Raw genomic sequence first — 13,613 nt, 5'->3', positions numbered from 1 at the left:
ATCAGGAGGATTGGTGTTCTTTTTTGTCCCTTGCTGAGTTTGCTTTAAATAACCGTCGTCAGGAGTCCTCTGATAAGTCACCATTTTCTGGTGCATATGGGTTTCATCCGCAGTTTGGGACATTCTCGGGAGAGGGTTCTTCTGGTTTACCTGATGAGGACAGATTCTCCTCATCTTTGTCATCGATTTGGCAAAAGATTCAGGATAATCTAAAGAGCATGAGTGAGAGATATAAGCGTGTGGCAGATAAGAGACGTGTGCCTGGTCCGGACCTGAATGTTGGTGATCTGGTGTGGTTGTCTACCAAGAATATCAAATTGAAGGTTCCCTCTTGGAAGTTGGGTCCTAAGTTTATTGGGCCTTACAAAATCCTGTCTGTCATCAATCCTGTTGCCTACCGTCTTGATCTTCCTCAGACTTGGAAGATCCATAATGTTTTTCATAAGTCCTTATTAAAACCTTATGTTCAACCCATTGGACCCTCGCCTTTGCCTCCTCCTCCGATTATGGTTGATGGTAATCTTGAATTTCAGGTCTCTAGGATTGTGGATTCTCGTGTTGTCCGCGGTTCTCTCCAGTACATAGAAACATAGAAACATAGAATGTGTCGGCAGATAAGAACCATTTGGCCCATCTAGTCTGCCCAATATATCTGAATCCTATGATTAGTCCCTGGCCCTATCTTATATGAAGGATAGCCTTATGCCTATCCCATGCATGCTTAAACTCCTTCACTGTATTTGCAGCTACCACTTCTGCAGGAAGGCTATTCCATGCATCCACTACTCTTTCAGTAAAGTAATACTTCCTTATATTACTTTTAAACCTTTGCCCCTCTAATTTAAAACTGTGTCCTCTTGTGGTAGTTTTTCTTCTTTTAAATATGCTCTCCTCCTTTACCGAGTTGATTCCCTTTATGTATTTAAAAGTTTCTATCATATCCCCTCTGTCTCTTCTTTCTTCCAAGCTATACATATTAAGGTCCTTTAACCTTTCCTGGTAAGTTTTATCCTGCAATCCATGTACTAGTTTAGTAGCTCTTCTCTGAACTCTCTCTAGAGTATCTATATCCTTCTGGAGATATGGCCTCCAGTACTGCGCACAATACTCCAAGTGAGGTCTCACCAGTGTTCTGTACAGCGGCATAAGCACTTCACTCTTTCTACTGCTTATACCTCTCCCTATACATCCAAGCATTCTGCTGGCATTTCGTGCTGCTCTATTACATTGTCTTCCCACCTTTAAGTCTTCTGAAATAATTACTCCTAAATCCCTTTCCTCAGATACTGAGGTCAGGACTGTGTCAAATATTCTATATTCTGCCCTTGGGTTTTTACGCCCCAGGTGCATTATCTTGCACTTATCCACATTAAATTTCAGTTCTGACCATTCTTCTAGTTTTCCTAAATCTTTTTCCATTTGGCGTTTCCCTCCAGGAACATCAACCCTGTTACATATCTTTGTGTCATCAGCAAAAAGACAAACCTTACCATCGAGGCCATTTGCAATATCACTTATGAAGATATTAAACAAAATTGGTCCCAGTACAGATCCCTGTGGAACCCCACTGGTAACATGACCTTGTTTTGAATGTTCTCCATTGACTACAACCCTCTGTTGTCTATCACTCAGCCACTGCCTAATCCACTCAACAATATGGGAGTCCATGCTCAATGACTGCAGTTTATTGATAAGTCTTCTATGTGGGACAGTCTCAAAAGCCTTACTAAAATCTAGATATGCGATATCTACTGCACCTCCACCGTCTATTATTTTAGTCACCCAGTCAAAAAAATCTATAAGATTTGTTTGACATGATCTCCCTGAAGTAAACCCATGTTGTTTTTCATCTTGCAATCCATGGGATTTTAGATGTTCCACAATCCTATCCTTTAATAGGGTTTCCATTAATTTGCCTACTATTGATGTCAGACTCACTGGTCTATAGTTGCTCGATTCCTCCCTACTACCTTTCATGTGAATGGGCACGACATTTGCCAATTTCCAATCTTCCGGGACGACTCCTGTTACTAATGATTGGTTAAATAAATCTGTTAACGGTTTTGCCAGCTCACCACTAAGCTCTTTTAATAATTTTGGGTGTATCTCATCAGGCCCCTGTGACTTATTTGTCTTCACTTTAGACAGCAAACTTAGAACATCTTTCTCTGTAAAGACACATGCATCAAACGATTTATTAGTCATCCTTTCTAGTGGAGGTCCTTCTCCTTTTTCTTTTGTAAAAACTGAACAGAAGTATTCATTAAGGCAGTCGGCTAGCCCTTTATTCTCTTCTACATACCTCCCGTCCTTTGTTTTTAATTTAGTTATTCCTTGTTTTAATTTCCTTTTTTCATTTATATATCTGAAGAATGTCTTATCCCCTTTTTTCATAGACTGAGCTAGTTTTTCTTCTGCCTGCGCTTTAGAAGTTCTTATAACTTGCTTGGCCTCTTTCTGCCTAATCTTGTAGATTTCCTTATCTTCATTGCTCTGTTTTTTTTTATAATTACAAAATGCTAGCTTTTTATTTTTAATGATTTGGGCCACTTCTGCTGAGTACCACAGTGGTCTCTTCCTTTTTTTGCTTTTATTGACAAGTCTAATGCAATTTTCTGTTGCCTTCAATAATGCACCTTTTAAGTAGTCCCATTTCTCCTGGACTCCATGTAATCCGTTCCAGTCTGATAAGGACTCATTTATGACTAATTTCATTTTTGAAAAGTCTGTTTTTCTAAAATCTAAAACTTTTGTTTTTGTGTGGTGGGACTCTTTCACAGTTCTTATATTAAACCACACTGACTGGTGATCACTAGATCCCAAGGTTTTGCCTACAATGACATCATATACCGAATCCCCATTTGTGAATACCAAATCCAAAATGGCCTCCCTCCGGGTTGGCTCCTCAACCATTTGTTGTAAGGATAACCCCAGTAGGGAATTTAGAATATCTGTACTCCTGGTAGAACTTGCTATTTTGGTTTTCCAGTTTATATCTGGAAGATTGAAATCTCCCATGATGATAACTTCTCCTTTCATTGTCATTTTAGCTATTTCTTCAACTAGTAGATCATCTAGTTCTTTAACTTGACCAGGTGGTCTATATATCACACCTACACGAGTTACTGCATGATTAGCAAACTGCAACGTAACCCAAACTGACTCTATGTTGGCCTCACCAACTTGTATTAGGTTAGATTTAATGCTATCTTTCACATACAGGGCCACTCCTCCTCCTTTCTTGCCTTCTCTGTCTCTTCTGTATAAAGAGTACCCTGGTATGGTTATGTCCCAGTCATTTCTTTACCTCGTTCATTGGGAGGGTTATGGTCCTGAGGAGAGGATGTGGGTCCCAGTGACGGACATTAAGGCCACTCGTCTCATCAGGGCTTTCCATAGGTCCCATCCTGAGAAGGTGGGCTCTGAGTGTCCGGAGTCCACTCGTAGAGGGAGGGGTACTGTCACAACCAGACATCTGAGAAGCTCTGACAGATGCCTTTCAGAACCTCCTCCTTGAGCTTTCTTTGTGTTGGTTTTTAGTTCCTCATCTCGTTAGCCTCTCTCAGCTGTCTTGTAGTTGGACTGATTGCATCCCTTTAAATTCCTCCCCATAATGCATTAGTGTGCGGCTTATACAACTTCCTGGAGTGTGTGTGCATGCTGATCCTATTTCCCAGTCTTCTACAAGATTAGTGTTACATTCATTTGTGATTTTATGTTTGCTGGATCCCCGGTGACCCTGACTCCCTCCGTGTCTAGTGTAGGGAGCCGGTGGTCGTGTCCCCTCACTATTATAGGGTGTTCAGGTGTTATACAGTCGAGGTACGAGGATATGCGATCATCTACCATTGGGATCTTCGCATAGGCTGAGCAGTCAGGGAGAGTGCCAGGTCTTATGCAGGGGTCTCCCTTTTGTTCCTTAGTTTTGGATCCAGTGAGTCATATATTCATTTTGTATTGTCTTGTTTCCTGTACACCTTCCGTGACAACATCCCTGTCGTGTACCTCGCTGTAAAGGGAACGGTTCAGAGTCAATCCCATTTACCTTTACCCTGGCCGTGGAACCACAATAAAGCAATTTTATCCATTTAACAAAGTGTTCTCCCAAGTTCATTCTCTCCAAGGTTCCCCACAGGAAAGGCCACTCCACCCTGTCAAAGGCCTTCTCGGCATCCAGAGAGCGGTCCTCCCCCTCCCCTACATATATATTGAGAAAGGCCCTACGGATATTAGATTGTATGTCTCATTTTGGGATAAAACCCGTCTGATCCGGATGGATAAGGCAGTGGACAACCCACCTTAGCCTATTAGCAAGCACTTTCGCTAGTATCTTGTAATCGGTATTGAGTAATGAGATTGGGCGATAATCCCCAACCTCAGTCCTATCTTTATCCTTCTTCAAAATTAAAGAAATGGAAGCCTCCCTTAAAGAAGGGCGGAGTAAACCACTCCTCCAGGATTCATTAAACATAAGAAGAAGGAGCGGCAGTACCGTTTTGCGATATACTCTGCAAAAACTCAAATGGTAAGCCATCCCTACCAGGAGCTATCAATGGTTGTCTCCATCTCTTTAAGAGTAATTGGCTAATTTAATTTGGAACGATCCTGATCGGAAAGACTAGGGAGTACCACACTATCAAGAAAAAGGGCCTGCGCTCCATCACCCACCTCAAGGTCCGACCGATATACTTTAGTAAAATGTTCTATGAAAGCGTTTTTCATTTTTAAACAGTCGTTGGTTAGTACACCAGTAGGCAGTTTAATTTGCTTTATTGGGATTTGAGTCCTTTGATTAGTAATTAAAGATGCCAACATGCTACCTGTTTTACCTTTCTCAAAAAAAATCTTGCTGTCCTGCAAAAAAAATCTATGTTGAGATTTTTCATAAAGAAAGGTCTGATATTTCCTCTTAGCCTCCATTAGTGGTAATCGGGCATTTTCCCCGTTTTGATTAACCAAATCTGCCTCAAGGGCCCCGACCCTCTCTACAAATTCCTTCTCAGTGTTAGCATATTCCGCCCTTTTTTTCCTAATCCTCATACTATATGCCCCTCTTATCATGCCCTTCAGGGAGTCCCACACATAATGTATGTGTGTGGATCCATAATTTAGTGCCCAGAATTCCAATATATCTTTCCCAATCCTTTCTTGGTCACCGACCACATGGATCCAGTGTGGATTTAACCTAAAAGATTTTCTCCCCACAGAAACCAAAAAATCGGCCGTTGACAATAACATTGGAGTGTGGTCGGATAAACCGTGGGGTTCATTTTTTGGATCACTTTCAGAAATTCTGAACTTGCTAGTGATAAATCTATCCTGGACATAGCCTTGCAAGATCTGCTAAAACAGGAGAAGGTGATTTTTTTCCCATACAGGGACTGCCACACATCTATGAGGCCCATCTCCTGGCAGATCCTGCAAAGGATCGTAGGCTGATCATTAGTACTCCCCCTTCCGCTAAACTCAGATACCCTATCCTTATTATCCATAACAGAATTAAAATCTCCTGACACCAATATAGGACACGGATCCCATTTACAGACATACTCTGCAAGTTTCCTCAACACTTCCGAGGAGAAAGGGGGAGGGATGTATACAAACGCAATAACGCATATCAGTCCCATCCACTGGCCATATAAAAATACAAATCTTCCCTCCTTATCAATCCATTGATCGAATGGCTCATAGTCCACATTCCTATGTATGTAGACTCTAACTCCTCGCGAATAGGCAGAGTAGTTTTCGCATATATTTCAGTTTTTCAGTGGTAAAATGGGTCTCCAACAACCCCATGATAGCAGGCAAATATCTAGAGATAGTATCGTATACCTCCCTCCGTTTAAGTTTGTCCGCCAATCCACGGACATTCCATGTCAGTATACGTGGCATTTACAAAATATCGTGGGGTGGTCAAGCTCCTCCGTTCCCCTCCCTAGTTCTACATCGGATCCCGCAGCAGTAAAAAAGGAAGAAAAAAAAACCTCGGCCCCCCCCCCCCCCATGGTGCACAAGCCAATTAAGACCAATGCTCCTCTTACACATCGCCTAGGCCTCCTACCCCCCCACACCCCCCCATACCCCCCTCTCCTCCCACCGCTCCCCACGACTTCTTTATACTATACATGCGATAAGAAAAGCAACATAAACCCAAAAAGATAAGGAGCTACTATAAAAAATAATTAATTTAGATCCCAAATGAAGAGAAAAGGACCACCCATTCTCATATTCTCATCATAACCCCCTGGCGTCCAACCACGCAGATGCATCCTCAGAGCTTGAAAAAAAGTTAACGAAGTCATTATATACTATTCTTAATTTAGCCGGAAACAACATAGAATATTTTATGTTGGCGTTAATGAGACGTTTCTTTATCTCCCCGAATTGTCTTCTTTTAAGCTTGGTAGAGAAGGAATAGTCGGGGTAGATCGAAATTTTGTTCCCATTATACATTATACATCCCATTCCAAAGATAGACATTGATTACGTATAGTCAGATATACCATCAGTGTCTGAAATGCCCATCAATCCTTACAACATAGAAACCATAGTACACTGGGCCCTTTGTAGGGTTGGACCCTTTGCACTCAAAACATACCGGCCAGGTTTTAAATGTCTTCAAATGGGTCACTTTTGTGTCTATAATTGCTATGATTTTGTACAAATCATGGCAAAGAAAACTGGAATGTGTAAATGTACACCCTAGAATGGATAGACACAGAGTGTGGTTTTGGGGGTGAGTGAGTGTCATTTCCCACCTAGTCCTGGGAGCCTCAGAGACACTATGATTCTCTGTAACTCAGTGTCCTCCTTAGATTTCTGTTCTTGATTAGGTTATTGGTTATTTCCCTCGGGTCCTTTTATATACTGATTAACCCTTTCCCGACTTCCCAAACAAATAACACACAGACACCAAGTCGGATTTAATCGGCCACAGCAGCCGTTTTTTTTATAAACAAAATATATATATATATAAATATAACCATAAATAAACAACATAAATTAACCCTGACGAGCGAGGTTCTTGAAGCCCCAAAGCTTAATTCCCACAAAACTCAAATATGGCAATTCCATCTTGCCTCCAGCCGTAGAACTCCTGCTCGGAGACACCAATTGATGGACGCCTCTGTCTACCAACCAACTGCCAAACCATGAGAGTCCAGCCTCACCACTGAGGCCCTGCCATTCTCCAGTAACAGCAATACCACCAACTTCGAGGACCTCCCACCGCCAACTACGTGCAACTTGACCCCCTTCTTCCTCAAGAATGCGTGTCCCTCCACAAGTCTAAAGCCCTCTCAATCCCTCCCTTAAGCCCCAATGACCATAAGTCAATGCCCACAGCATTGAGGTGAACCCCGTCAGCCCTCTAAAATTCGCCAACAACCAACTTCAGCTCAGAATGCCTAACCCATTCCTGGCCATGAACTTACCGATAGCCCTGTTCACCTTAACTCTTGCCTTATTTCGGCGTTCCACCGAGCCAGCCTCCCGCCACGTCCGGCGAGGCACTATATCAGACCACACTGTAACCATGGCCGGGAATACAGCCTACATCAGGAAGACCTCATAACTTAAAACCAAATGCCAAACCCGCTACACATTTATATATTAATTGCGCCACTGACTAACCTTCCTCCTTCACATGCCCTAAAAATAACAACAGAGTTGAAATCTTCCAAAAACACCGCCCATACTTCCAGATCACGACCCAGCCGAATGAAATGGTGGGGGGCTGACACACCCGGCGTAGCGGCCGACAAAGAATCTGTCTCATCGGCATAAAACGACATGCGAAATTAAGCTTCCCCAAGAGAGATTGTAAATCCTGCAAGCAAATTTTAGATGACCTCCTGGCCATGCCTATCTCCACCCTTAAATCTTGCACCTTTTTTGTCCGGCAGCCGGCACTCCATTTTCTCCGTATTAATCACTATCCCCAAGAGCAAACATCACCCTGAATGACACAAAAACTGCCTGCAATGCATTTAACAGCAATGAACAAACCCGCAATCCCACCAGACCCAAACAAAGAAAATCATCCAAGTAATAGATAATGGACAAACAACCAAACACATCCGCCACAACCCATTCCAGGAAAGAACTAAATGCTTCAAAATATGCGCACGACAAAGAACAACCCATCGGCAAGCACCTATCTACGAAATAGCCTCTCTCCCAAAAACAACCTAACAAATGCAAACTATCAGGATTAACCGGCAGGAGGCGAAAAGCCGCATCAATGTCCGTTTTTGCCAATAATGCCACTGGGCCCAACTTTCGCACCGAAGCCACAGCCGCATCAAATTAGGTATAAACCACCGAACAAAGTTCCGGATCAATACCATCATTGACCGATGCCCCTTTTGGGAAAGACAGATGGTGAATGCTCCTTCTTGAGCACTACCCCTAATGGTGACACCCGCAAATTAACCAAAGGTGGTTCCAAAAATGAGCCATCCATACGACCCAATGAAACCTCCTTGACCAATTTTTTGGACACTATTTCCAGATGCTCGAAAGCTGAGCACAAATTTTTCTGTACCATAACAAACGGAAAGGTGTCGACGGAATAATGAAACCCTGCGTCAACCCCTGTAATAGCTCTGCAGCTTCACTATTGGGGTATCTACTTAGATACCGCTCCATCTTTTCCACCGGCACCGGAGTTAACCCCTTTTTGCAGCGGTATCACCTCCTTTTTGCCTAATCCCCTTGAAGCAACGATTGGCCCCGTGATTACCGCTGCAGGATGAGCACTCATGCTTGAATTAGCATTTTGCCCCAAACTTGCAACTTCCTTCATTAAAGAGGAAGCACAAACCATTGGCAGATGCTGCTGCAAAACTGGACTGGCTTGACCCTCCTGTCTCCCCCAGAAAGGACTGCCCTGGTCGCACCAGTGCTATCACCTTTAGCCAGAGCCCAATATCCTTATGGTCCCACCGTATATTAGGGTATACTACCTTCCTCTGCCTGAATTGCTCGTCATACGGGAGCCAACCTGTCCCCCCATATACCCAGTATGCCTCCCCTATCGCATATAAATAGCAAAAAATCGCTGAGCAGCACTCCGGCACTTTTTCACCAATCACACTTGCTAAGATAGCAAATGCCTGGAGCCAATTAGAAAAAGTGTGCGAATTCAATCGATACTGGCGCTTTTCCTCTTCCTTTTTTCCCTTGTCCTTTTTACTCCTGTCTAAGTTAAAACGCTCAAGGGGAAGTGATGAAAAAATTTCCACATACTCCCTTTTCCATTTACGCTCTTGTACATCCTGCTTCAAATGTGCCCCCAACAGGCCTTCGAAGCATAGGTAAACCTACCCCTTCACCGCGTCATCCACCCTGGCCCTATCCTCTTCGCCCCCGGCCTGTGTCTGCACTAACACCGATCCCCCGACCCAACGGACACCCTGCCACCCCGCATACCCCACGCCGGTAACGGAGATAATCCCAATGCCCCCAATCCAGATACCCAAGCTGCTAGGCTACTGAAAAGCTTACCTAGGCCCCCAACTATTTCCCCTTGACGCCCCCCAGGCCCTACGCCCCCTGGGCAGCTAACTAGAAAAAGAAGTGGCCCGAACATTGTCTCACCTGGCTGCCTGGGCAGTGTGATCCCCGCAGCCGATGATCCTGGCTCCTGGTGATCTTCACAGGTCGGTACATCTTCTTCCCTCCATCCTGCTGCCGAATTCAGACTGAAGGACTGCAACCCAGCCTCCGCCATGCTGGAGGCGCTCTACGATGGCCATGAATCCTCATTCTCAGCCTGGTGAGAAGGGCCAGTAGCTCGTCATAATGCTGAGGCCTGTGCACTCCCCTGGCCTTACAGTGCACAGCCTCGTTCTCCCTTGTGCTGCTCCCTCGCCGGGCAGGCCCCCTAGCCAACCTGACAGGGGAGAGCCTGCAGAACCCAGTCCTGCCTCCATGCTGCCTGCTGCTGAGGACGGGGGAGTGCCTCTCCCGCCCTGCTCTGGGTCCTGCCGCAAGACTGGATTCCTTCCACGTCTAGAGGACCTGGAACTGGGCTGTCACCCTTTCTCCCATTGTAAAGAGTCCCCAGAGGGGCTCCTTAACCGGCGCCGGACCTTGGGGCTCTCCTCAGGGCTTAGGCGCGCCGGCGGCCATACCTGCTGCGGCCGTCTTGCACATGGCTGCGGGTTTGCTGCACCCGTCGCCGCCCCCTGTAGTAAGCCTGCCACCTACTCCTGGAGCCATTCAGGTCCCCGGGCCTCCGCTGCCACCCGCTACTGCTGGATGATGTCCTCCACTGCCTGCATTATGGTAAGCTCAGTGAGATGGTGGGAGCTTGCTACCCACGTATTCAAATTCTAAAATGGTGCCCTATCCCTCCTAAACTACCCCTTATAAAGATAAAACCCCACCCCCTTAAGTGCACACCCCCTCCTGCATTAAATGAACCCCTTGAGTACCAGTCCCTCAGCCAAAACCTATCATGCCGTCCTCCCCTAAGCTGACGCCCCAGTCCGGCCTCTCTTGATGTGTGGGAGTATGCAGGTGTAATGTTTAGTGGACTTTACACTCTTTTTGCATTTAACTTTTTTAAATTGACTAAGGAATAGAAAGCCTCACAGAAAGCCTCACCAGAGACTGTCCATGTCTAGACGCACATCTGTTGCCTTCTAGTGTATCTGGGGCTCAACAAGGGGCCACCATCTGTTGACACAGAAAATCAACAATAGAGCTCGCCTGCAACAGACACAGAACACAAATCCTGGCTGTGGCTAGCACTATCTCTCCATTAATGGACTCCCACTCAACAATATTAATAAGGCAGTCCCGTTAAATTAACAGTTCACAACAGTAGAATAACTCCAGTAGCTTTGCATTTGGAACTCTTCCAGTCCTGTACAACTGAGTTGTAGCCCACAACATGGGAACACTCACAGTCTATAGAAACAACACTCACTGTCTGTATTAACACTGGTAGTGTTACCATACAGTCTGTGCTATAATAGAAGCAGGAGGCTGCCACTGCTTTCCCTCTATTCAAACTGTCTTTATTTCTGTCTGAACTCACAATGCTCTGTTAAGAATGGACATGCACAAAAATATATGTCAGTACTTCTCTGTAATGTCCTCAATTATCCTGTGGCTGCTTCTGAGTGACTGTGAGATAGTTAGGAAGGAGATTTTCCTCGACTTTCTGCTTGGATGGCAGCTAGTCTCCAACCACCATGTCTGAGAGAACTGCAAACCAGATATTTAGCTAGCACAAAACTGCTACAAAATGCCAGCTACAAGTCATTTAATGGCCAGAAATAGTGTTATTCCTCATGTACACACACCATACTATTGATTAATGCAAAGTTTGTTGAAAGCTCAATGCCGCTTTAAAATCCACATTCTTCTTCTCGAAGAATCTTCTTCTCTGTATCTGTATTGTTACTATGCTTTCATCTTATTTTAAAAGGTCAAACACGAAGAAGACATCAGATGAAACATATTTTAAGACCTGCAAATACGATCCAGTCTCCAGTCCATACTGTCCCATCTTTAAAATCAGTGACATGATTACAAAAGCTGGGCACAGTTTTAAAGAGCTGTCATTTCTGGTATGTGCCCAAAGTATACCGTACATATTTACCACGTTAAATATATATTCTGTATACCAGCGGTGGAATGAGAATAGTCTAGAGCTCAAGAAATAAGGCCATAAGCCTCTTATCATCCATGGGACAATGCTTTGGTATTTCAAATTATCTGTTCATTAACTGTAGTATATCTGTTTGCCTGTACAAGTTGTATTACTAGTCTTCACTCAACTCTTACCAGCACAGCCATTTTGTTCTTTTCCTGTTTTCTATGCCCCACTCTGTGAAAAGCTCTGAATCAAGTGTAGTCGCAGTCAGCAACATATGTCCCATATGCTTTACATAAAATATCCCACTGGTCATAATCAACTAGTCATGATGTGTATAGTATAATATGAATTACATATTAGCTGAAAAAAAACACTCCCATAATGGGCCTAATATGAAATACACATTTATAGGCTAAAGGCCATAAAAAATCATAAAGGCTATTAAGGAATTTAAATAAATGGGTAATATTCATCCTGTTAAACCAGAAAGTCATATACACAGTGTTGACTTGTTGAGTATCATTTTAAAACTCATTCTGCTAGCTATCTAATGGGAAGTGTGTTTGTTGGATGTGTCATTTCATCCTAAAATGAGAAAATAGGTTTTGACTGTTATGAACATTGGCTTATAACTTGTCTGTATTTTTTATTAATTTTTTGAGAGCCTTTGTTTTGTATTTGTTTGGTTATTCGTTTCCATACCATGACTGAGTGCCAGGTACAGTTTACAAATTTCTACTGCTGTTCTATTTTTAACATTTTTTTTCGTATCATTTTAGCTAGCTGGAAATGTACATTTCTTCCAACGGGTTATATAGAATAAGTATACCCAATAAAGCAAATAATTCTGAATGATATTGCTGAAAATATATTTCAGGGTGGAGTTGTAGGAATTGACATTATGTGGAACTGTGATTTGGATCAGTCGGGAAGCTCCTGTAAGCCACAATACTCATTCAGACTGCAAGACAGGAAAAACAACTTCCGGTCAGTTTTTCTATATACCTAAGTACATGGTTATATCTAGAACAAATGTGCACCGAGGATGTCCAACCTTTTTGGGCCAGGGGGTTAAATTTTGGATGGAGAGTGGTAAATGAGTGCACATGCTGTGACATGCTGCCTGAAAAGTTATGACCACTACAATTTTAAAGATGTCCCTCCAGCAAGCTGTACATCTCAGGAATCCTACAGGAGGCGCAGCTCAGTTGCCACTCTCTCTTATTTTCATAAGCACTGAAGAAGATTATTTGGCTTTCAGGTAGATGATAAGATGGGGGGTGTGGTGGAAGGGGGGTATTGTAAGGCATAAAAATATTATAAAGGACCGTTTTATTGTATTATTACTTTGCAGAACAGCAACTTATTACTGGGATCGAGAGAGCCGTGAATACAGAGATCTCTTGAAACTCTATGGGATCCGCTTTGAGATATCTGTGACTGGAGAGGTTTGTGTTTGCGTCTCAAAGGGGTTGTCCCATGAAGAATATTGTTTAGCAAGTGGCATTATACTATTATTATTTTGAGATTTGGGGATATAGGATAAAAAAATAAGGGCGAATATAAAAAAAGTTTAGAATAACGGTGGCGTAAAAAAGTCGCAAATTATGGTGCACACCATATACGCACCATAATTTGCGACTTTTTAAGCTTCTCAGCACTTTTCTGAAGTGTAGAGAAAAGGGTGTGGCTTAGCAGGAGGGGCTTCGCACAGCCCGCTGGATTTACTATAACTTCACTGCAGGGTAGAGATGCACCTAATTTATTAAGAAGCATCTGCTTAATAAATTAGGTGCATCTCACGCCAGTTCAGGGAGATCAGAACTGGCGTATGGATACGCCAGTCTTGATAAATGTCACTCAATGTGTCATCAGAAAGTAACCTATTGTTTAAATCCCGTTTTTATGTTTAACATATTTTTTAAGAATTTTTGATGTTATTTTTAATTTTCCATGTTAATATTTATATTTCAGCAAAAACATAAAATCCTGCATTTTCTGC

The 13,613-nt window shown here is 43.3% G+C and overlaps 1 protein-coding gene across 6 annotated transcripts in view; it reads left to right on the top strand.

The window, feature by feature from the left end:
* The window catches only part of P2RX6 (purinergic receptor P2X 6), an 85,395-nt gene that overhangs the window by 57,635 nt on the left and 14,147 nt on the right, over nt 1-13,613 (top strand). For all 6 annotated transcript variants that reach the window (XR_006387413.1, XM_044275841.1, XM_044275843.1 and 3 more), the window contains 3 exons: nt 11,441-11,582; nt 12,489-12,598; nt 12,966-13,059. Coding sequence is in view for 5 of the 6 variants with exons in the window: in XM_044275841.1 (XP_044131776.1) it covers nt 11,441-11,582; nt 12,489-12,598; nt 12,966-13,059 (346 nt within the window). In the remaining variant the exon portion in view is untranslated. The remainder of the gene's footprint in view (nt 1-11,440; nt 11,583-12,488; nt 12,599-12,965; nt 13,060-13,613) is intronic.

Source organism: Bufo gargarizans, chromosome 1 (assembly GCF_014858855.1).
Source record: "Bufo gargarizans isolate SCDJY-AF-19 chromosome 1, ASM1485885v1, whole genome shotgun sequence".
In the NCBI taxonomy this organism is placed as follows: domain Eukaryota; kingdom Metazoa; phylum Chordata; class Amphibia; order Anura; family Bufonidae; genus Bufo; species Bufo gargarizans.
Note: the sequence above shows the minus strand (reverse complement) of the source record. Positions and strands in the feature narration are given on the sequence as shown.